The sequence below is a fragment of the Rattus rattus genome, chromosome 11 (assembly GCF_011064425.1).
Source record: "Rattus rattus isolate New Zealand chromosome 11, Rrattus_CSIRO_v1, whole genome shotgun sequence".
NCBI lineage: Eukaryota > Metazoa > Chordata > Mammalia > Rodentia > Muridae > Rattus > Rattus rattus.
Genome location: NC_046164.1, coordinates 3,136,925 through 3,162,244, shown reverse-complemented (window position 1 = coordinate 3,162,244; position 25,320 = coordinate 3,136,925). Strand labels below are relative to the sequence as shown.

At 41.3% G+C, this 25,320-nt stretch overlaps 1 protein-coding gene and 1 non-coding gene across 2 annotated transcripts in view; one reads left to right on the top strand and one right to left on the bottom strand.

Annotated features, from left to right (window-relative positions):
- The first annotated feature begins 762 nt into the window (after nucleotides 1-762).
- Adamts3 (ADAM metallopeptidase with thrombospondin type 1 motif 3) overlaps nucleotides 763-25,320 on the top strand; it is a 59,861-nt gene continuing 35,303 nt past the window's right edge. Inside the window, exons 1-2 of the mRNA XM_032916763.1 lie at nucleotides 763-959; nucleotides 14,455-14,737. Of these exons, the coding sequence (XP_032772654.1) occupies nucleotides 763-959; nucleotides 14,455-14,737 (480 nt within the window). The remainder of the gene's footprint in view (nucleotides 960-14,454; nucleotides 14,738-25,320) is intronic.
- Nucleotides 24,484-24,615, bottom strand: LOC116912988. The gene has a single exon (XR_004389551.1). It is a non-coding gene; the product is annotated as a small nucleolar RNA SNORA17 (small nucleolar RNA).

The window sequence follows — 25,320 nt, the reverse complement described above, 5'->3', positions numbered from 1 at the left end:
AAATTTTGGCCAACTCCAAAAGGTTTATGTTTATTGATAAAGGAATTTATTATTAAAAGTTATTATAGTAGCATACAAAGAAAATACTTTAAATAGGCAAACCTGGGTGGTTATAGAAGGCAGAAAAATGAGTCACAATTCTTAGTACCTAGAATATCTTACTAGATTAGAAGTGCTGGAATGATATCAAGGCTAAAAACAATGTACCTAAAGAATTACAGGAGTTGGACATTGATATTACAAGTCAAACATTATCCCTGGATATATACAAGGAGATTGTTGAGGAATTAGTACTGTGAGATAAATTCTTTGAAAAGATAGTAGAAGGTCATTGGGCACCATTGGGAGGAGAAACCCTTGGTCCTGCCAAGGCTGGACACCCAGTATAGGGGAATGTCAAGGCAGGGAGGCAGGAAGGGTGGGTGGATGGGTGGGGGAACACTCTTATAGAAGAAGGATGAGGGGGTTGGGTTAGGGAGTTTATGGACAGGAAACAGGAAAGGGAATAACATTTGAAATGTAAATTTAAAAAATCCAATAAAAAAATAATTGAAAAAAAAAAGATAGTAGAAGGCCATTGTAGAAACTGATGTCCTTTAACTCAGGATACAAAGGACATTAACATTTTTACTGAACAACTTGTATAAGAAACTTTCTAAAATGTGAAGGGCCTTGGATTGTTCTTAGCTAATGGATGGAGCATTTTAAAAGAAAGGACCAACCGAAAGCAGAGAGGGATAAGGTATAGAATTGAATGTCGGCATGAGTAAAGTGATGTGTGAAGATCCATCCTGCCAAAGAAGGCAAGATAGACCAGAAGGCAAGATGGACCAGGAAGCAAGATGGACCAGAAGGCAAGATGGACCAGGAAGCAAGATGATAGAACAAGAAGCAAGATGGACCAGGAAGCACGGTGACCAGGAATGCAAGAAGGAAAGCGAAGTCATGATTTGCCTCAGGTCTGTGCAGAAGCAGCTCCACTGACTAGATCCCAAATTGAGAGGGGTGGGGTAGGTTTTCCACAGGTGGGATGTGGAATTTATTAAACGGTAAAGCAGACAAAAAAAATATGCTCTTCTAGGACAGTATAAGCAAGTGCTTGAAATAACTGACAGTGTATAAAATGTTACTTGTCCGCATCTCGCACATAGTAGGTGTTCAGAATATGTGAAGTGCATGAGAAAACTACTACCTTTGTCTTGTATACATTCTTTGTCTTTTAGCATAGTTACTGAATGTGTATTCATAGGCGATCTTAATAAAAGAGATATAGGGACTGGGACTGTTAGCCAAATTACAGATATCCCTAAAGGACACAGCAGGAGAAAAATAGAGGTTCCCAGAAACTCTGAAAAAGTGGAGAATTGTAAAAACATAATTCCAAAGGTAGGAGGATCTTGCTACGGAGAAAGCCAAACCTCTTCTTGCATGGACGTGCATTTGAGAGCCAGTTTTGTTAAATAACTTACCATATATATGTCAAGATTCCATTCCAGGAAATTCAAACCACACTAGCTATTTTAAGCATGAAAGGATTTAATGTAAAGAATTAAATGCACATTACATTTTTGGAAGGCTTGGAGGAGTAGCTTCTAGTCTTTGGATCTAGGACTGTTGCCCAGAAGGGGAGAGCAAATTGGCCCACCCATGTGCTGTTATTGCTACAAAACTCAGAGAATAGGAGAAAAAGATGATGCCTCTGACAACTTTTCCTCATGATGTTGTCCAGGGGTAATAAAGTGCTGCTACTGCTTCTCTCCTCCCTTCCAGGATCCACTCAGTGGGTAACTAAGCTAAAACCCCGAGCGAATGGGTTTTCTCCAGGGACTAGTTCCCTGATGAGTTATCCAGTTCCACACAGTCAACCCTAAACACATGTACATAAGAACAAATGGAAATGGGCTGACGAGGGAGGGAGGGAGGGAGAGAGGGAGGGGGGGATGAGTGTGTGTGTGTGTGTATGTGTGTCGGTGGGTTGTGTGTGTGTCTCTGTGTGTGTGTGTGTGTGTGTATATATATATATATGTGTGTGTGTGTGTGTGTGTGTCTATGTGTCTGTGTGTGTGTGTGTCTGGGTGTGTGTGTGTGGCTGTATGTGTGTGTGTCTGTATGTGTGTGTGTCTATGTGTCTGTATGTGTGTGTGCCTGGGGTGTGTATATGTGTGTGTGTATATGTGTGTGTGTGTCTATGTGTGCGAGTGTTTTGTGTGTGTCTATGTGTTTGTATGTGTGTGTGGGTGTGTGTGTGTAGCAATATTAATTAAGAAGAAGGTCATGAGAGTTGGGGAATACTGAAGGGGTTGGAGGAGGGACAGAGGGGTTGCAAAGGTACAAGTATAGTACTCGTATATAAAATTCCTATAAAGTTACTAAAGTAAAAAAATGTCAGAAATCTTTTGAATTCTAAAAGAAGGACCTACTCATGTCATGAATCATTGTTCAAATCTTATCACAGGAAAGTTGATTCCGAGTTGCCAGTTGCTCTTGTTGATTTTGAAGAGAGGGCCCTCAGTGAACCTTGATATATGCAGTTCCTGCCTTCACGTCCATAAAAACTTTTAAAGGTTCACCTTAACTTTCTATCACCTGAATATGACTTTACAGGCCTGGTTCAGAGCCAAACATAGTCAGTAAATATCTCAAATATCACATTCTTTAGACTAGGGTGATATCTGCATTTGTAATAGTTGACATTTGTTGAATGGCTTCCATGTTTGTGCTGTGACATCTCTACCCCCAACTCTTTTTTTTTTTTTATCTTTATTAACTTGAGTATTTCTTATTTACATTTCGATTGTTATTCCCCTTCCCGGTTTCCGGGCCAGCATCCTCCCTAACCCCTCCCCCTCCTCTTCTATATGGGTGTTCCCCTCCCCATCCTCCCCCCATTATTGCCCTTCCCCCAACAATCACGTTCACTGGGGTTTCAGTCTTAGCAGGACCAAGGGCTTCCCCTTCCACTGGTGCTCTTACAAGGCTATTCATTGCTACCTATGAGGTTGGAGCCCAGGGTCAGTCCATGTATAGTCTTTGGCCTACACCCAACTCTTGGAAGTGGTTTTTATCTAAGCACTTTATAATAACTTTTGGCTCAGATCGTCTTTAATCAACCACAGAATCCCTATTCAATTATGACGAAAGTGAATATCTTTGAGGTTGACCAAGTACCACTCAACCTTGACCTCTCTGTTTTCTGAGCCAGGTTGTCACTGTCACCACATGCTCAAGAATGTTTTATGTCTGGAGAGACATGGTTTTTACAATAAGAATATTGGCCGGACTTATGCTGGGCATTCCACTGTTACCTGACTTCCACAGATCTGAACAGCTATGTGTATGCAGTCACTTGGAAAATGATGGATGCAAATTCTAAACCATTTTACTGATACAGAGAAGGCCAGTACCCTTAAGCCACTGTACTGTGGTAGCAAAACCAAGTTCAATGGACTTCTAGTCTGGGCCAAGATGGAGTCACACAGGGTAGCTTATCTTCCTGCTTGCAACAACCAGAGATAGAAGAAAACATTTGAAACAACAATTCAAATGATAGTAGGTATCAAACAGCAAATAAGTGAGGGTTGAAAGAACTGGGGTGGGGGAAGCTTCAGGAATCCTAAGACTTACTCTTCAGAGGGTTCCCAGTCTGAGTCTTACAGAGTGAGAATGCAGGTAGAGTCTGAAAGATTTCCAGCACTGAGAAGTCAGAGCTCAGAGTCACATGACTGAGTGAAGTCCTGGAAGAGTGAAGAAGGATGTACACAGAGGTAAAATTCTACTGACTCTACAGGACCTTGCTCTTCAACAGCTGAGTCCTGATTGGTACATACGTGTGAGAAAATAGGCAAAGGTAGAAAATCTCCAACTGAATGGAGTCGAGGTGACAGTACGTGCTTCCACAAATTGCTATTGCAGGTCAGACTGTATCGTCACCTGATTCACACAGCACTGGAGGGTGCCCAGTAGAATACCTCAGTAGCAGCCATTCCTCTAAATAGATGCTACTCTGGCCCTGCCTAATAAGTCTTACACAGAACACCCAAAAGAAACGAACTGTTTTCATGTCATTGAACTGCATCCAAGGGGAAGCTCAAGAATATTTATAGGAAGACAAATATTCCCAGCAGCCAAAAAGATAAGATTTACAATGTTGGCTCTCTTAATAAAAAATCGCTACATACGTAAAGAAGCAGGAAAATGAAAATCATCATGATGATGAAATGCAGTTTTTCTGAAACCAGCCCAGAACTGACAAGAAGTTTAAAGTTAGCAGGAAAAACCCAAAACGTTAAAAACCTAGTAAACTAAATTCCAATTAGTTTTTTAAAGCATGTAAGTTATTTAAAAACAAAACAAAACAACAAAAAAATAAACAAAAAACCATTAACTCTTTCACCCCTCCCCCCATGCCCTCTCTGTCCTATTTTCTTTCTTTCTTGGATTATACAGCTTTCCCCAATTCACACATGGGCGGGCAGCACTGCTGAACTGGGAGTTCATTTACAGCCCGTTCAGTTTTCTTCTGATGCCACTGCTGTGTTATCAGTTGTCACAGACCTTATAGGCTTACGACAATACCCACCTTTTTTGGTTCTGTAGGTCAGACATCCTAGGTCTTAGACAAGCTCTATGATTAGCACATGACAAAACCCAAATCAACACCAAGCCAAACTGACTCTGTATGTTCCTATGTTACTAAAGATCAGACCTGTATCAATGAGCTGTACCTCCAGTCTTTTCTTACGTTTATTTTGAGACAAGCTCTTGTTAAACTTCCCACCCTTATTTTGAACTCACCCTGTCGTTTGCCTAAGCTTTGGACTTTCTTGGGTCTGTTCTGCCTCAGCCTCCCTAGTACCTGGAATTATAGGCCTGCCTTCATCGCTAATCTGGAGGCATGAGTTAAAATATTCTTATATGTTATTCTTATAGGATCATTCAAAATGTTGGCAAAATTCTAGTCCCTGTTCTTGTAGGCCTGGGATGTCTGTTTCCTGGCCAGTAATTGACAACTAAGGTTCACCATTAGTCTTTCTCTGATCCTTTGGGCTTCTCTTCAAAACCAGCAGGAGCCCTTCAAATTCTTCTCAGAGTCAGCATTCCTAAAAGCCTCTTTGGCCACAGGCAGAGGAAGTTCTCTCTTCTTAGAGGCTTGGGTTGAAACAGAGCCCCAGGATTATGTGTCTGTTCTGATTGTTGGTAGCTTTATAGCCATGATCATAGGAACAGAAATTTAACACACTCCATGTCCTGTACATTGAAGCTTTTATGAGGCAGCTCTTGTATTGCTTGTTAACTCACTACATGCTTGAATCTATTCTTATTTTATTTAGATTTTGCAACCACTTTCTGGAAAAAGTCTGTAAGATAGATACTAGAGCACTTGCTGTATTACTTAGGTTTTGTTACTTCAAAATCCTCAAGGCAAGCTACTCACAAAGGACGTTGACTTAGCCCACATTTTTGGTGTTTTCAGGGTGTGGCATGTGCAGCAGCTCTTATGGTAAGGGCTCTTTCTGGGCATTATGTCATGGTAGATGACGTTACGGAGACCAAGAGATGACATCTTGAGACAGAAAGTCTCACGGTCCTATCTCAGGCCCATGGCTTCAATAAACTCCCACTAGGCCTCACCTCTTAAAGATTCTGAACCTTTTAATACCACAGTTAAGAGCCATGCTTCCAACACAGAAATATGTTGGAAACAGACCTCATATAACCATAGTACTCAGTACAGGTAAGAAGTTGGCATGTGTGTCATGCAAAAATAGCATAGATATTCACATGACCTTTACTTTGCAAGGTCTCTGCCTATTTCCCCCCTTCTTTGGACAACCTTACATAAAACCACACCTCCTTTACTTTGCTCCTCTTGTTCGCTGCTGCTGCTTCTTCTTCTTCTTCTTCTTCTTCTTCTTCTTCTTCTTCTTCTTCTTCTTCTTCTTCTTCTTCTTCTTCTTCTTCTTCTTCTTCTTCTTCTTCTTCTCCTTCTCCTTCTCTCTTCTCCTTCTCCTCCTCCTTCTCCTCCTCCTTCCTTCTTCTCCTTCTCCTTCTCTTTCTCCTTCTCCTCCTTCTCCTCCTCCTTCTTCTTCCTCTTCTTCTTCTCATTATTATTATTATTATTATTATTATTATTATTATTATTATTATTATTTTAAATTTTGCTGTATGTCATTCTTCTTAACCACTGTAGTACTGGTTCTATGAAAGAAGACTTTTGGCCTGACTACTGGTAGTCTACTGGTCAATGGTACAGAGAAAAGTCCTGGATTCCTTACATAGTTATCTCAAAGCATAAATAGAAATGTTAGTATTTAATCGTTTGGTTATGGTTACTTCGTAAATGTGTTAATCATTCTCTACACATTTGGAGAAAAATAATCTATATGATTCTTGAAGGCTGTATATTTGAGATAAAGGGACTCTTTGATTCTCAATGTGGAAACAGTGGAGGTTGTCATGACGTGAGCTTTGGAACTGGCAGCTGTGAAATGCAATCCCATCTCTCCTCTATACAGTGGGGCTGTTTCAAAACGTTCTAGCAGTGTAGGATGATCAGAGTGTAAAAGTAAATTGGGTGTGATTGCCTCTTCCTCTGTCTGTCATCGCCACCTGGATTTAATAGAACTCATCTACAGAAGCCATAAATATGGGAAAACAGAATTTAATGAACAGAAAGAGAAATGTTGGAGTACTATGAAATATATAAAAGTAGTAAAATATGAAGATTATAAACTGTGCTACCTTTGAAAAGTAACCTTAAGATTTTAGTAAGGATATATATTGATATACCGTATATAATACAGAAGTAAAAAAAGGAAGTGAGGGGGTCCCTTATCAGCTCATTAAACTGATCAGACCTAGAGGGAGGGAGCGAGGAAGGGTGAGTCAGTCTGTGCGACCGACCAGATGCTACTTAGAGAAAGTGTCCTCATACCTCCTTGGGTGACCAGATTAGCAAATGGCAGCATGCTATTTTCATTTCGTAGTGAATCTCAAGAAAACAATGAATATATTTCCAGCATGGACTATGTCGCTTGTGTTATTGGGGCAAATGTAAAGCTATTATTGATCTTACATTTAACTTTATAGGGAATGCTTGGGGAACTCAAGGGAGGAGGTTAGGGATGGCTAAGATGATGATGCAATTTTTATATGCATGGAATTAAGAATGCATAGAAATGTCAGCCTCCTGGATGAGTAAGAAACAGTGATAAAAACCTACAAGCACTCACCAGCGAAGGACTGGCTTTCTGAGGAGACCGAGGGGACAAAGGAATGAAAAGCTGAATCTAGGTAAACAGACCACAGTCCGTGAAATTACACGTAAACTGTACAAGTGCAAACTGTGAATAAGAGAACCAATAGGAGATAAAGGAGGTACAGGTTCTGAAAAGAAAATCTGACAAAGTGGGTTTCATGTTAGCTCCATGCCCTGCACCTTTCTTATATATGGTGCCTCCCATATTTAAGCATAGGCTTCAGGGAAACCTGGCCCCAGGCACAAGGCTGGATTTTCTTTTCCTTTGCCTGAGACAGACTGAAGCATCTACTCTTATCAACCAGGGATGGTTTTAACTGTGTGTAGTTGGACTCTGGCCATTGAAACAGTTAACTATGCCCCAAACTTCTGATCAAGCTTCTTACCTGCTCCCAAGACCCATAGGGAGGAGCAGTCTGCTGCACCTGACTCTTGATTCTAGAATTGGCGATGCTCTTCTTCTAAAAGAGGAAATTAATCTGCTGAGGATGTTTATGCACAAACAGTATGAGATATCCCAACATGGGAAGACCTGGATTCTTGATAACGTACTGATGGAATTACCTAGGAACCCCTTTTCCTCTTTGCCATAAACTAGTGGAATTCCATGCTGCCTACAATGTTTCAAGTAAAGTGGAACTTTTAAAATTAGTGATAACTGAAATGGACCTAACTGACATGCAATGATTTTCCATTAAAATTCAGTTTATGGTTTCGATATTGAAGTGATTTTTAAATTTTATTGGCTGGAAGAGTATAAAATCCAAAGCATGCAAGCATTATTGTATTTGACACTCAAAGAGAGAATGTCTACTTAAAGATGCTGACAGTACCTTGAAGGTAGGCAGTAACAGTGAAACAATTGCAAACACCTACTGTTTACAGTTAAAACTTTGGGGACAGGGGACCTTGGATAGTCATAGTCATTAAATTGAAATGGTATATATATTTAAAGCAAACAATCCTTTAATGCAACTTTAGAGTTGACATCATAAGTTGGCCTAGATAGAGGTTTTGAACAATCATTATGCAGTTTTTTTTTGCTGGTGATGGCATTTGATAGCAGGATGTTATGTCTTGGTACAATAGCACCCTCGCACATTTGGAGATGGTCACTATACCTTATTAGGAATGACACTTTACCTACGGAAAACAAGGTGTTTGTGGAAAGATCACTGTAGGAGAATACTAACGGCTTCACATGATGAAGGTGACTTCCCTCTGACTCTGGTGCTAGCAGATGACAGTCATCTATATTTGGCTCTGATCTGAGGCTCTCTCCTTACCCTTGGAAAAGCAGCTTGTGATATTCTAGTGGCTTTGTTTTCAACACAGTATTCCATTCCTGAGGAATGCCAAACTTCTATATAGACTCACTCTGTCTTTCTTTCTTTCTTTCTTTCTTTCTTTCTTTCTTTCTTTCTTTCTTTCTTTCTTTCTTTTCTTTCTTTTTCTTATTTCATGTATGTGAGTACACTGTAGCTGTCTTCAGACACAGCACAAGAGGGCATCAGATCTCCATTACAGATGTTGTGAGCCACCATGTGGTTGCTGGGAATTGAACTCGGGACCTCTGGAAGAGCAGTCAGTGCTCTTAACCACTGAGCCATCTTTCCAGCCCCTCACTCTGTGTTTCTTACTACTGCAAAGCAGTATGTTTCGTTCTCATTTCTTGTCACCGTAAGGAAATGTAATGTGATTTGTTTAGGCTATTTATTTATTTAGGCGTTTTTACCATCCACATTACCTGAATGGAATGGAACTTGCATTCCCACAGAGTTAATGGTATAGGAGAGGAATAGGCAACAATTACATGGGGTCAGTGTTAGTGTTACATGTGCTAGGATTAGATTCCGAGGAATATTTTTTTAATCGGGCAATCAGGACGATGGCCTAAACATGATAAAAGGGTTGTTCCTCTTTTATTAGTTTAATCTGGAGTTGTTCCGGTGTTCTTGTGGAACCCTACACTCATAAAATGACCAGATTCCTTCTCTGTAACCACACCACCAGCCTTGGTACCTTGATACCTGCCTTCCTTTGGAGGGTCCTTTTCCAGTTCCTGATATCATGCTTCAGTAGTAGAAAGGAATGCTGTGTGGAAAACCAGGAGTGCAGCTACAGAATCTAATCACCTTCCTTTGCAAAGTCTTTGGGAAATCCTTCTGTAGAAGCTTGTATGGGCCTTCTATGTAAGCCGCCAATGTATGAGCAATGTTTCTATTTGAGTTTCTTTATCATATCTTGTATGTACCCCTTCATCACAATACAGATGGGAATGTTTAAGCTTCATTCTGCCTCAGATAAAATTCTGCTCTTTTGAAGGAGCAACTAGATACTGAGCAAAGGATCCTGTCACCATCCTGAACGCAAGGTGGTGGTGGCGCTTGTCTTGACCCTGCAGCTATCTGTATCTGATACAGAGCTCAGTCAAAACCGACACCTTTTCAACTTCAGCTGTCTCCTTTCAGACAATAGGGACTTCTGAGGAGAGAAACTAATTGACTAATGATCACGCTTTGATTTCCTGTGAATATGATTAGGCATACAACATGTCAATTTCTTCTTGAAAATTGTGTAAAACCAAACATTCATAGTGAGTAGTTAATATAAGTCATGCCATATTTAGTAAGTTCAAAATTGTACTTCAGCACCGAAAAAATAAAAAAAAACTCCATTCAACATTAAAAATTGCTGAACATGTTATGACTGGATCGCTCAATTCTATGTTGCCTCAACATTCACTCTAACAAATACAGAGAAAAGTGGTTATGTTTTTGAAAAAATAATATATTGCTGCCAGCAAACTAGTGGGAGAGCAAAAGTTAGCAGTCGAAATGTGTTTAATATACGAATATATTCATTGATGTATGTCAAGATGCATTCCAAAAATGTACTGTTCCACAAAAGGAAAAAAATCATTTTTTGCCAAAAGAAAGAATTACTTCATTTGATCTTCTGAGAACACATCATTGATGTAAATTCCTTGTTGTGGAACACTTTGGACCATTAGCCTTCATCGGTTTGACTGTTCAGGGTAGCTCCAACCGTGTCACACTCACACTTACTACATGAACACAACTTCCTCTACCTCAGGCCTAACAGAAATAAAAGTAGGGGCCCTTTTATATCAGCTACATCCTGCCTGACGATCTGCTCCAATCTATGACCAAGACGAACACCAAGTTTTAAATATGAAATAAGCAGGACCTTGTGTGCTGCAGCATAAATTATTTCACATAAAGTGACTAGAGCCATTATTCTCTGTCTACCCTACTGAAAACTGACCATCTATTCTATCAACGGTTAGGCATCATGTATGTGCTCAGACTTCAGTAGGCAACCCCAACTACTCTGGGATTATGATTGTACTGGCTATGTCGTGTTTGGAAGTAGCATTTCATGGCCTTTCATCCCATTTTTCAGATCTTAAATTCTTTCCACCCACTCTTCTGGAATGTTTCCTGAGCTTTAGTGAGGATGGTATTGATGTCTTATTTAGGACGAATCACTTAACCATATCTCATGGTTAAGCACCTAGGCCAATCATGTGTCTCTGAATTCACTGCTGTTCATTGCAGAGAGAAGCTTATGTGAGGAATGCTGACACTGGTGTTTGCCTATGGATAGAAATAGAATATGTAGAAGGTAGCTTGGGGTCATATCAATTTAGCTGAACAATCTTACTAAGCTACCTCCTCCAGGGCAAGGCCTCCTCGTCAATGGGTTTTGACTGGGTTTACATCACAAGGCATATAAATTCCCTTTCATGGAACCCAGCCCTAATATTCAAGCACAGAGTAAATGGTTTCCGCTGTAACAGTTGTGCCGCCATTGCACCAGGACGTACATCTGGCTGGCAGATCGGTATGATACTTCATGTGTTTCATAACTAGGTAAGCTCACTGAGGCCTTTTCTCTACCAGAAGCCTACATAGCGCTTTATAGCACACTGGAATCTAGCTGTCAGTGGAGAGGTTTCTAGATCAGTCCCTGCTTAATTCCATACCATGCAACCGAGATGTGTTTGTAACAATAGAATCTTATCCTTCAATTTTGCTGGTCAACCAAAAATAACGGCAAGGGTCTGTATTGTTTGGGGTTTTAGGTTAGTCCCCCATCAACAACTCACAGGAGATATCACAAACCTGGTACTGTGGTTTTTGTTTAATAATCCATAGCTTCTAGGAGGAGCTTTCTCCAGCCATGTAAGAGATTTCCTTTCTAAATTTTCCCATAAGTTACACGCTGTACATTATTTGTGAGATAATATGGGTGTTCTATAACCCCTTCAGTTTGGTTAGCCCTTCTCCTCACCTCCTCGTCCCCCTTTACTCTACCACCCCTTCTTTACTGTCTACCTCAGTTATCCCTACCTCCACACTCATATTCCTCTATCTTATTATACCATCACATCTAGGGCGTCCCCTTCCGAGTGGCCTCTTTCTAGATTTCTGGCCTTAACAGGAACTCTTAAGTCGGATCCACAAAGTTTGAGATTCAAATCTAGGAGCCACGTATGAGATAGAGCATATTTGCAGGAAGCTGGGAGGGGACAGATGTGAATTTATGTGCTGGGGGACAGTGCTTTTGTATACATCCAAAGACCATGGAAGAATGTCAATTGTCTTGTTATGTCACTTGACCTATTTCTTTGAGGCAGAACCTCTACATAAACCTTGAGCTAGGCTGGACATGTGGATTCCTCCTGTGTATGACTCTGCCATCTCTTGGAAAAGAATCGGGAGCTATTCTAGCAGTCCTCACCTTTCTTCCTATTCCCTCCTCACACATACCCAGAGCACTGAGATTACAGGCCTGTAGGAAGCTGCCCCTAGTTTTCACACGTGGATGCTGAGATTTGAGTCAGGTCTTTGTGCTTGCACAGTAAGCATTCTTACCAGCAGAGCCATCTCCCCAGCTCTGAGTATAAGAATTACTCCATCTCATAAATGAAGTAGCTGAGGGTCAAAGAGGCCTGTCGTCTTATGTAAAACTACAGCTGGGTGGGTCGTTATCAAGACTTGAAGGTAAATCTGTTTGATTATAAAGTCTACGTTAGTTGGTTGTGGTGGCGCACACCTTATTTTTAGTATCGCAAGAGGCAGAACTGAAGCTCGAGTCTAGAGAACACAGTGAGATCTTGTCTTAGGGGAAAAATATCTATGCTACCAAACACTGGGATATTACATTTAAAAGTAACACACTAAAGTAATTATGAATAGATATACTGCATGGTCCCGGAGATGACCAGAATCATGATGTGTATAAGCAAAAACTGCCTGAACTTGTTCTAATGTCTGACCCTGTACATTTTCAGAATCATGGGAAATAAGATTACATAGCACAGGGTAAAAGACGGGCCAAAAAATGTCCTTCGTTTTAAAGGGTTTGTTTCTTTTTTCCCATGTTACTTTTTTGTACCATACATTTTGTACCATAAATGTCTCCTCTATTTCCATTTGTTTAAGGTGAAATGCAGAAGCCAGATTGGGCCAAACGAACTGTCTCTCCGTAATCAACCCTCACCCATGTTCATTCATCAGGCTTAATGATACAGCAACAATGCTAGCGTATTTCCAGTCATAGGTTTGGCCTCTGACTACTCTGCCAAACAAGACATTTTTAGAACAGAGAACTAATCCATCAGTGTCCTATCTGTAGACTAGCGATCACGACCTCTCACTCTCTCAAGTGTGTGGAGAGACTTGAGCTTGAATACTAAAGCTCTTGCAGGCCCCAGTACGGGTCTGCAGCTCTTGAAAAGCTACTTTTGAGGGGAGCTTTCTGTTTGATGTGGATGATGGTGAGGGCTATTTTTACGCTGCAGAGCCAGTGAGTTCTCAATGGGAGAAAATTCCCAGCTAATGATTTAGGAACTGGGCTTGAGTCAAAATGAAGTACAGTATATCTTTTAAACCAAGTAGTCATAAGCTGAGCTTGTGTGAGCACTTGTTGGGCAGGGATGGGTGTTTCTATGTATTTTTGAGGGGTTGAGGAGATGCGAGGAGGGTATGCATTTTCCATTCCCCTAACCCCATGTGGTTAAAGCGTGGTCAGCAGCCTTCTTAGCCAAGAGACATCCTTTCCTGCAACTTCACTAAGACCACAAAGGTGGGGGAGGAAAATGCCTATTCATTAATGTCAAGACGCTAATTCAAATGGCTCCTAGGTCTCAACGCAGCATTCAGTAAACGTGTGAGTCAGACTTGGTTTACGCAAGCTTGTTTAACATCAAGGTGCTTTATAGAATAAATTCCTTTCTGGGTTTTATAGACTTGAAGTGGAAATGAACATACCTTCATTTTTTTTATTGCCAGTAGATGAATGATATTAGTGTCCAACTTGATTCATGTTTTAATTCTCCAAAATATTTTTCACTAAATATGGAGAACTCAAGTTATGAAATCCAAAGAGTATTTGCCTTATTCCTTCCCTACATCTCCCTGAATGTTCATATCTATATATGAAATGCCCATTGAAAGAATGAAAATAGTCCTTTAATCCAAATAACATAAATCGTGCTTACGATTGTATTTTAATCTTTTAGTCATTTTCCAGTTGGTTCCTTGCTTCGCTGTCTCACAAATTCAGACACATAGCAACGGATTTTACCTGCTGTTGGATGAGGGGCCAGCCAAATGTGGGGAACCATAGTATCAAGTGTTGTACCCATGTGTCTGCTCACTTTTTCCCTAGCAACATTTCCCATGCTACCCTAAGCCAATATAGTAAAGTAATACATGGAATATGTCACTCTAACAACATGGCCAGTAATGGTTGTCATAAAACATAGTTGTGTTGATATGACAGAAGTTTATTTTTAAATTAATAACCACTGGGAAAGTGATTTAAGTTTATATAGTATAAATTCTACACCCCATGATCAGAGGATCATGGATTATCCAGGGTTAACATGGTAACCATTCTAACTGGCCTCTGTACTGTGCCCCTGATGTCTGATGATTTCCCCCTGTTCTAGGATGGAACTACGAAAAGACTAATGCCTTATCTTCATGAATATTCAATCTGGCATGGTGGTCCACCTTCCTGGACAATCGTATAATAATACTACTGTATAAACCTTCGAGTGTTGAATATGTAGGGAGTCTTTCTAAGCATAAATATGTCTTTTACGAATATGTTTAATAAACAAATTGAAAGTAATATGTTAGTGATTTGGATTATAATAAAAGTTCCCTGAAAAGATCTATTTTAAAAGTCCTGGAAGACCCATTGGGGAAACTGAAATGCCTGGGTTCCTCTTGTCTCTCATTAGAGTCGGATCTGGAAGGCCTCGATGATCTAGGTACAGTTTACAGCAACATTGGCCAGCAGCTGAATGAGACAATGCGGCGCCGCAGACATGCGGGAGAGAACGATTACAACATCGAGGTGCTTCTGGGAGTGGATGACTCTGTGGTCCGTTTCCATGGCAAAGAGCATGTCCAAAACTACCTCCTCACCCTGATGAACATTGTAAGTAATGACTCCGTCTTGAGAATTTTGATCAATTCAACCACATTTCTTGCTTTGGTAGTGTCCTCCAGACACTGACATGAGACCCTCACCCCAAACCTGAGTTTGTTTTTGTTACCAAGTGAAAACTCACATGTTTTAGAAGCCATATTGGAAGGAATTATATCATGATTTTGATTTACATTTTGGGGGACAATAATACTTTATAGATTGTCAGCTTGCCTAAGTGTGTGCTCTGGATTGTAAATTAATTCTTCCCAGTATTGTTCTGTATGATGAACATTGTAAGTAATGACTCTGTCTTGAGAATTTTGATCAATTCAACCACATTTCTTGCTTTGGTAGTGTCCTCCAGACACTGACATGAGACCCTCACCCCAAACCTGAGTTTGTTTTTGTTACCAAGTGAAAACTCACATGTTTTAGAAGCCATATTGGAAGGAATTATATCATGATTTTGATTTACATTTTGGGGGACAATAATACTTTATAGATTGTCAGCTTGCCTAAGTGTGTGCTCTGGATTGTAAATTAATTCTTCCCAGTATTGTTCTGTATCTGAGATGATAGAAAAAAATTAAAGATGTGTGAGAACTTTCAAACAAACGCACTACTTTGAAAATTCTGGATAGATAGAAACTTACATACCTACAAAGCTTATAGCCCCTGAAGCAATTGCTCATGTGTCTTTTTTAATGGATATTTTTATTTACATTTCAAATGTTATCCCATTCCCCTCTCCCTTCTTTTATAAGAGTGTTTCCCCTCCTCAACCACTCACCTTTTCCCACCTTCCCACCCCTGACATTCCCCTACACTGAGGGGTCCAGCCTTGGCAGGATCAAGGGCTTTTCCTCCCATTGGAACCCAACAAGGTCATCCTCCACTACATATGCAGCTGGAGCCATGGGTCTGTCCATGTGTAGTCTTTGGGTAGTGGTTTAGTCCCTGGCAGCTCTGGTTGGTTGGTATTGTTCTTATGGGGTTGCAAGCTGCTTCAGCTCCTTCAATTTTTTTCTTGAACTACTTCAAGGGGGCCCCAGTTTCAGTTCAATAGTTTACTGCTAGCATTCGCCTCTGTATTTGCCATGCTCTAGCAGAACCTCTCAGGAGACAGCTGTATCAGCTTCTGTCAGGATGCACTTCTTGGCATCAGCTTTGTCTGGGTTTGGTGACTGTATGTATTTGGGCTGGATTCCCAGGTGGGGCAGTCTCTGGATGGCTTTTCCTTCAGTCTCTGCTCCACACTTTGTCTCTGTATTTCCTCCTGTAAATCTTTTTGTTCCCTCTTCTAAGAAGGACTGAAGCATCTACACTTTGGTTGTCTTTCTTCTTGACTTTCATGTGGTCTGGTCTATGAATTGTATCTTGGGTAATCCGAGATTTTGGGCTAATATCCACTTATCAATGAGTGCATACCATGTGTTTTTTTTTCTGTGTGTGTGTGTGTTTGGGTCACCTCACTCAAGATGATATTTTCCAGTTCCATCCATTTGCCTATGAATTTCATAAAGTCATTGTTTTTGATAGCTGAGTAGTATTCCATTGTGTAGATGTACCACATTTTCTGTATCCTTTCCTCTGTTGAAGGGCATCTGGGTTCTTTCCAGCTTCTGGCTATTATAAATAAGGCTGCGATGAACATAGTGGAGCATGTGTCTTTGTTACATGTTAGAGCATCTTTTGGGTATATGCCCAGGAATAGTATAGCTGGTTCCTCAGGCAGTACTAGGTTCAATTTTCTGAGGAACCTCCAGACTGATTTCCAGAGTGATTGTACCAGCTTGCAATCCCACCAACAGTGGAGGAGAGTTCCTCTTTCTCCATATCCTCATCATCACCTGTTGTCACCTGAGTTTTTCATCTTATCCATTCTGACTGGTGTGAGGTAGAATCTCAGGGTTGTTTTGATTTGCGTTTCCCTGATGACTAAGGATGTTGAACATTTCTTTAGGTGCTTCTCAGCCATTCTCTATTCCTCAGTTGAGAATTCTTTGTTTAGCTCTGTACCCCATTTTTAATAGGGTTATTTGATTCTCTCGAGTCTAACTTCTTGAGTTCTTTGTATATTTTGGATATGAGCCCTCGATCAGATGTAGGATTGGTAAAGATCTTTTCCCAATCTGTTAGTTGCCGTTTTGTCCTAATGACAGTGTCCTTTGCCTTACAGAAGCTTTGCAATTTTATGAGGTCCCATTTGTCGATTCTTGATCTTAGAGCATAAGCCATTGCTGTTGTATTTAGGAAAATTTCCCCAGTGCCCATGTGTTTGAGGCTTTTCCTCACTTTTTCTTCTATTAGTTTGAGCATATGTGGTTTGATGTGGAGGTCCTTGATCCACTTGGACTTGAGCTTTGTACAGGGTGATAAGAATGGATCAATTTACATTCTTCTACATGCTGACTGCCAATTGAACCAGCACCATTTGTTGAAAATGCTATCTTTTTTCCATTAAATGGTTTTAGCTCCGTTGTCAAAGATCAACTGACCATAGGTATATGGGTTCATTTCTGGGCCTTCAATTCTATTCTATCGTTCCACCTTCCTGTTCTGTACCAATACCGTACAGTTTTTATCACTATTGCTTTGTAATACTGCTTGAGGTCAGGGATGGTGATTCCCCCAGAAGTTCTTTTATTGTTAAGAATAGTTTTTGCCATCCTATTTTTTTTTTGTTATTCCAAATGAATTTGCAAATTGCTCTTTCTAACTCTATGAAGAATTGAGTTGGAATTTTGGTGGAGATTGCATTGAATCTGTAGATTGCTTTTGGCAATCCATGAGCATGGGATATCTTTCAATCTTCTGAGATCTTCTTCAATCTCTTTCTTCAGAGACCTGAAGTTTGTTTTAATTTTTTAAGACTGTTTTTTGGATAGGCTGTGTATTCCTTGAATACAGTTACTGTGTGATTTTAAACTGCATGTGTGGAAAGTTGAAAGCTGCCTTCCATGGATATATAAACATATAAACAGAACTTATTATAATCTTAAACTAAAACATTTTTAAGAAGCCAGTGGCAGCAATGCAGCTTATAATCTGAGAACTTCAGGTCAGTGGTAGAGGAGTCCTGGGAGCTCACTGACTACCCAGTGTAGCCCATTGCTAAGATTCAGGTCCAATGAGATGGATGTCAGAAAATAAAATGGGGTCAATAGAAGAAGAAACACTAGCTTTTAACATTTGTGTGCACATGCATGTACATGTGCACATGCATGTACACACACACACACACACACACACACACACACACACACACATACATGGGCTCATCCAGTATGCAATGAAAGAGAAAATACCCCTCTAACGACCTTGTCCTTTCAAGAAATCTTAACTAACGGAGAATTCAGTCTTTTGTTTGTTGAAACTGGCTGTTCATGAGTGAGAAACAACTGAAAGATAATGCCAGCAGCTTCCCTATTCAGCATATTAAAAAAAGATACCCCTTCCCCATAACCAGGCTCTTATAAAGTACAAGGTCTGAGCTTGAGCACATGAATGAATATCATTATTGTATTTATTGACAACTTCTGGATCTTAGGTAATGTTTATGAAATCATTGAGCATCAGTGCAGGGCAGATTTATCTGGGATATGTGTTCATGTGGCCTTAATGGGTTATGCAACAATGTTCATTTTGGGTCAGTATCTAAAATCCATTTCTTCTGTTGAAATTCACGACCACGCACTGGGCATTCATTTACTCTGCATTTGTAGTCCCTCTTGAAACCACAATCCTATTATAATCTAGGAAACAACAATAAAAACTAATAAAATATAGCTCCTTCCTATATCTTGCTAATTGTACCAGGTAAAATCAAATAATAGTAATAAAACATAGTTTTTTTTCCTCATTTGGAAGTTCCACTACAGACATTATGTAAATATGAACTGAAAAGGAAGAAGATGAGGTTTGGCCACTAATGTCAGTGGTCTATAAAGTATTCTGAACCAATGTGCTATTAGATCTGGGTGTCACAGAATACTTTGGGTATTGGAAGGTGGGGAACCAGCTTGCAATAAGGCACTGCAAGTGCTAGATCATGGTGGTTTGAGAACCACTGTTTTAGCTTCTCTTGTTGTAACAAAACCCACCATGATCAAAAAAGCAAACTGGGGAGGGAAGGGTTTATTGAGCTTACACTTCTAGATCTTAATCTATTAGGAAGTTGGGATGGGAGCTCATGCAGGGCTGGAACACAGCCGTGGCAGGAGCGGACACAGAGGCCATGGAGAGGTATTGCTTACTGACCTGTTTCACATGGCTTGCTCAGCTTGCTTCCGTACAGAACCCAGCACCAAAGCCCAGGGATTGCACTACCTACCCATCATGGACTGGGCCCTTTTCCTATTGATCACTAATTGAGAAAATGCCTTACAGCTGGATCCCACAAAGGCATTTCCTCAACTGAGGTTCCTTTCTCTGTGATGACTCTAGCTTGTGTCAAGTTGACACGGAACTGTCCAGAATAACCACTGTAGGTTTGTCTGTAGGGTGAGTGGTGGGGTATGAGAGGCTGGGTAGGAAGCTGAAATGGACTTCAGGAAAATGGCATGGGCATTTTCTTGCTAATACGGAGCTATAACCAGTTTTAAAGATGAGTAGTGATTTCTTTGGTGTGGGCTTTAGAAGCAAATTCTGGTTGCAGTGGGATGATTAGGAGGTGCTTCCTCTCCTTTACCTCCTTCCTCAACTCTTTCTCAGCTCAGCACATGTTTTCATGAACTTGCCCCTCCCTCTTTCTTTAATACTCAAACCCAGAGACTCCTGCACTCTACACAAGCTGTCTATCACTGACCCTCATCCACAAAGCTGTTCATTTCTTCTCACATGTATATTTCCCATGCTTTCAGCCTATATTTCTCCCATTAGAATGCATGGGTGATCAGAGCAAATCCAAACTCATTATCAAAGTCTAATGAGAGTATTATAGACAATTAGAGTATTACACAGAATTAGAACTACTAGTACTGCTAGGTTGGAGTTGAGAGACAAATAGACTTGGTTGAAGGACACCTGTCTATTTGGAGTACCAGGTGCTCCAGAGATGGACAGCAGAAGAAAAGTGGGATTGTGCTTGGCATGTCTAGCTCCATGAGACACAATTGTGGAGAATGATAATTTTTCATAGAATAATTCAGAATTCTTTTATGTTTGGCCAGAAGTACCCTGGCTGTCTTGACATCCAAAGGTCTCTTTAAAAATTCACATATCTGTACTATTTATCTGCTTCTCTGAGAAAATGGCAAAAATTATGCCTGATAGGTTTTTTTACATTTATGGAAGCCAAGCACCATCTGAATCGCTGTTCACATATGGCCTCACGTATTCCTTTCAACAACTCTGTGAATGCAATACTGTGGCAATGTGGAAACTGAGGCACAGATGGGAAAATGACATGCTCAGGGTCACATAGCTAAAATCCTAGCGAGACAGGTAGATACAGGGCCCGTGTTCCTAATCATTCTACCACACTGCCTCTTGAGCCCCAATTTACCTGAAAGAAAAATGAGTGTCTCTTTGTTGAAGCCAGACAAAGCTGTTCATCAGCTAGTCAGACAAAGGTCAGGCTGTCCTGCCAGGGGAATGCCCTGGAGAAATTGTCCTGACTGGGAACAAACCTGGAAGGAATATTTTTTTCTCAAGGAAAAAGATACTTGGTTGGATTTTTGCCTTTTTTGCCTTCTTTATATCATTGGCAATTTCATCAAAGCCAAGGCCATCTGAAAATTGAATTAATATTTTGTTTACCCTTTCTTTCAGGTCATTTAGTGAGAACTCTGGACTCAACCCTGAACTCCTCATTGAACATGTCCAGAGCCCAGTAGGTTGGCACTACTGGTGACATTTTAATCAGCATCACATGTGTCAATGGCATGACTTATAGCAACATCTATACTTTGTGCTCTTCTTATGCCCAACACAGACTCCATGCCCCACCCTGTTTTTCTCCTTCACCTTTTCTGGCCTTTAGTTTTCCAGTACTTTTAGTGCATCATTGTTGAAATGATGAAAAAAGAAATAGTTATTTGTAATAAATCTATCCTCCCCTTTCTTTAAAATTCATCTGGAAGAAGATAACCAAAACAAATGAGTGTTGAGTTACCTCCCTAAGTATAATCTCATGCCATATTTGTAAACTCAGAGGTATGCATTGCTGTTACTCTAAAATGAAGTCTGTTCTGCAGTGCCATGATGTGTGTGTTTGAAGTATGACAAAATGTTTAAATCTATTGAGTGGAGAGTCAAATTGCCCAGGTTGACATTCTCAGCTTGCTCTGTGACTGTGGCAATGGGAAAATGGTCAATTCGGGGTCTCAGTTTCCTTAGCTGTAAAGTGGAGTGTTTCAAAGGTTATTTGTTTTAGTCCAGGCTGACATAAATACCACAATGTCTGGCATCTAGAAAGGGCTACCTGGTGTTAAGTGTTGAGAGGGATCCTGATGGTATTGCTTTTACTTGGGGACTTATGCTTTCTTTGTTGCTAAAAGTCGTAAAACTATTGTCTTTACAAACATTCATTTAGTCCCTTCTGATTGGGCAATGTTGGGAATTCAGTATGGCACACTCTTGGTTCTTTCTCCTGTGTTTATTTCATGGTAAAGACTGGAAGCTCATATAAGGGCCTTTGGGCCTCTTACAGACTACTATAAGCAGATGACACACAAACTCAAAATAAGAGTTTCCCCAATATATTTGCTTTGCTTTTCAGATTCAAATAAGTAGTCATTCAAACGAGATTTTTCTCGTGCTATTTTGAAATTTCTGTTTAGCTTAGTGGGAGCTATTTTATTTGTGGGTAAACATGGGAAAGCCCACAAGCCAGCTGGGTATGTAGCTGCTCCAGAGGTGTAGGGGACAGAAGAGTGGTCCTTCTCTAGTCTCAAGAGTACACAGTGCCATCTGCTGACAGATCTCTATTACCTCGGAGAAAAACTACACTGCAACGATTTTTTTTCCAGTAATTTTCTGATAATTTATGAATTTTATGTTCCACTTGGTTTCATGTAACAAATTTAAATTAAAGCCTCTTGAAATTCCCTTAGAAGTCCAATGGGCCATTTGCTTTTTTTCTTTCTTTCTTTCTTTCTTCTTTCTTTTTTCTTTCTTTCTTTCTTTCTTTCTTTCTTTCTTTCCTTTCTTTCTTTCTTTCTTTCTTTCTTTCTTTCTTTCTTTCTTTCTTTCCTTCCTTCCTTCCTTCCTTCCTTCTTTCTTCTTTCTTTTTTAAAGAAAAGTTGGGTTGTGACCATGGGTTTTCACAAAACCTCCCCACATACAAGTAGCTGGGTATGAAAAGGATTTGAAGGATTTGGCATTTGGCAGAGGATAGAGGTGTGTCATCTTGATTGATTTGAGCCACCTATCTGCAAGGCAGACAGAACAACTGTGGTTATAATTTTTCACCAAGAAACTTGATGTCCAGAGTGGTTAGGTAGCCATTCTAACCGTAGCTTATTGTGGGAAAGCTGGAACCAGAATCCAGGACTTTGAACATGTGACCCCACAGAGCCTCGCTCATTCTTCCTTCACTTGTCCTCATCCTGTGTGTGTCTCGGTGACAACACTGTGCCTGTAGCATTGATAGGCGTGAGGAGATGGAAAGTTGATGTATTACCAAGCATATATTAAAAGTGAATTATATATAGGAGTCAACTTTGTTGATCCTTGAGAAGCATGTTGGGTAAGATGCAGGGCTTTGCCCAGTATAGATGGCTACTGTTGTTTTTTTCTTATCAGAAGACCAGTTTCTGCTATGGTGAAGATACTGCTCATCTTTTGATTAACTTAAAAAAAAAACTTTTTATTGGTTCTTTGTGAATTTCACATCATGGAACAAAATCCAACTCATTTCCCCCTCCCCTAACCTACTGTCCACCCTTGCAACCTCACAGGACACCACCCCAACAAAGAAAAAAAATGTCATTGTGTCACAGTATATCTTTTTGTTCACCCTCCTTTGCTTACAAATGTTCATTGCAATGACTTGTTGGTCTAGTACAAGGCATCTTGCTCCTGGAACTCCTCTTAGATATCCTATTGTTTCCCTGTGTCATGGAGATCCTGTAGTTTTGGATCTGTAGGCCTGGCTTCTTTGTGCTCTCCAGCAGTTCATCGATGGGGTAGGCTAATTCACAGACCTGGATTTGGGCCTGAGGAGGTATGTGAACTGGTTAACCTTTTGGATCTCCCACTTTCAAACCCTCAGAGTAGGCTCACCAGCAACTCTTAAAACCAGGGCCAAGGGGTTGGGGATTTAGCTCAGTGGTAGAGCGCTTGCCTAGCAAGCGCAAGGCCCTGGGTTCAGTCCTCAGCTCCGGGAAGAAAAAAACAAAACAAAACAAAAAACAAACAAACAAAAAAAAAAAACAAAAAAACAGGGCCAAATCTACCCTGTTGCCCAGGCAAGGTGCAAAGCCCCCACTCCTGAATGCTGTAGTCAGTGAGGGACAGGGACAGTTTTTCTCCTCTCATGACCCATGGAGCTAGCTCTTCTACCTGCCATAGATGGCAAGGGACAAGGGGCTGGAGGATGGCATCAAACTCTTGGGCCAGCTCACCTGCAACCCCCACACCCAGGGGCAGCTCTCCTGTGCTACCAAGATGAGAGGCAGGGCCAGCTCTCCCACTCTGATGATCCCAGAGCCAGCTCTCCTGCTTGCTATAGAGGCAAGGGGTGAGATGGGGGACCCATACTACAGAAGACTAGTAGAGATGTAGCCAGATCTCCCATGTTCTCATCCTCATTCTAGCTTCCCTTCCCACCCCCACACCCCCCAAAGACACAGTCAGGGCCAACTCTACTGTGCTGCTCAGTCAGGGTGTAGGACTCACTCTACCCAGTGCTGCATCTGGTGAGGGGAAAGGACAATTATCCTGTTCTCATGACCCCAGGGCCAGGCTTCTGCCTGCAGCAGGTGGTGAGGAAAGGGGCAGGAGGAAGATATCTCTCCCTCATCCACACCACTGCAGGGGAGACAAGAGGTAGGGCCAGCTCTCCAATGCTTATATTCTTGGGGCTAATTTACCTGAAGCTCCTGGAATTGGGGGAGGGGAAGCTCATTTGCTTTCTTTCTCTCATGCCCCCACAGCCAGCTTGCCCATGATGCCCAGATAAATGTTGGGGCCAGTTCTGCATAGCCTTCAGGCATCAACATGTCTCCAGGGCAACAGCCCAGACTAGGGATGTCATCCTGGCCTTTGGCGGTAACAGACCCTTGCCGCTGCAGACCCATAGACCCAGACATGGTCCCTAGTGGCAGTGCAGGCTAGGACCCCACCATGGTCCCCTGTAGCATCACCAGCTATCACTTGCTACTTTCAAGTCCCCAGTTCTACCTACATTGTGCTATTCCTCTTTGTCTTCTGGTTTCCTGGTCCCCACTCGCTCCTCTTAGTGGTACCTATGGTCTCTGAGTGTCTGGAGTTGTCTCAGGAGTGCATTGCATTATGCTGCCCAGAAGGGGTCATCCTAGATAAGGTCTGCACCCACAGGCCCTCTTGGTACAGGAATGGTAGTCATCTTAGGCTGGCTTCCTGTCCAGGCCCCATGGCACCAGTCTGGTGGTTATCTTAGGCTCACTCCTCACCCAGCCTGCCTGAGTGGCAGTTGCAATGGGTGTCTGTCTGTCTCAGGCTCAAGGCTCCGTCCTAGGTGGGGTTCTTCTAGTTACCAGCTTGCTCCCCTTTCAGGCCCCCTGGTGCCGGACTGGTCGTTGTCTCAGGCTTGCTAGATTTATTTTTTCTTTTATTTTTGCTTCAAATCAGTCAGCTGTTCAAAGGTCAGAACACTGAATGTAGACATAGTCTCTCTCCTCTCTGCCACCTCCTTGCTGCACATATGACAGAACAGCCACAGGTGCCACACCTCTAGGGGCATATTGCTTTGTTTTTAACATGTGATAATATATTTTATTATGACTTTTACAATGAAGATTTATTTGTGAATGAATGTATGACTGTATTATATTCCTGCATTCTGCCTGAGCAGCACAGTAGAGCTGACCTGACAGTGAGGGTGTGGGCAAGCTAGAATGAGGATGCGAGCATGGGAGATCTGGCTATACCACTTGTCTTCTGTAGTATGGTGACATGGGTGAGGGAGAGATGTCCCCCATGTCACCCCTTGCCTGTATTGCAGGCAGGAGAGCTGGCTCTGGGATCATCAGAGTGGGAGAGTTGGCCCTGCCCCTCATCTTGGTAGCACAGGAGAGCTGCCCCTGGGTGTGCGGGTTGCAGGTGAGCTGGCCCAAGGTTTTGATGCCACCCTCCATTCCCTTGTCCCATATCATAATTAGTAAACCTTTAAGGATTTTTCTTTCCACTTCTATTAATGTGATACCCTTTATAGGGCCCTCTCTCCTCAGTGCTAAGACTGAGTAATTTACTGCAGTGAGTTAAGTCTTTCAATTCTTTCCATAAGACTATGAGATAGTACCTTTTATACTAGTCATTTGATTAAGGCTTGTAGAAATGCAGAGTTGCTAGGCATTATGGGGGTTTGAAGCAATGTGATCTGAGACGTTTGACATCTGGCAACCTTAATCACTACATTTTCCAAGTCTTTCTGTATATGACACACTTTC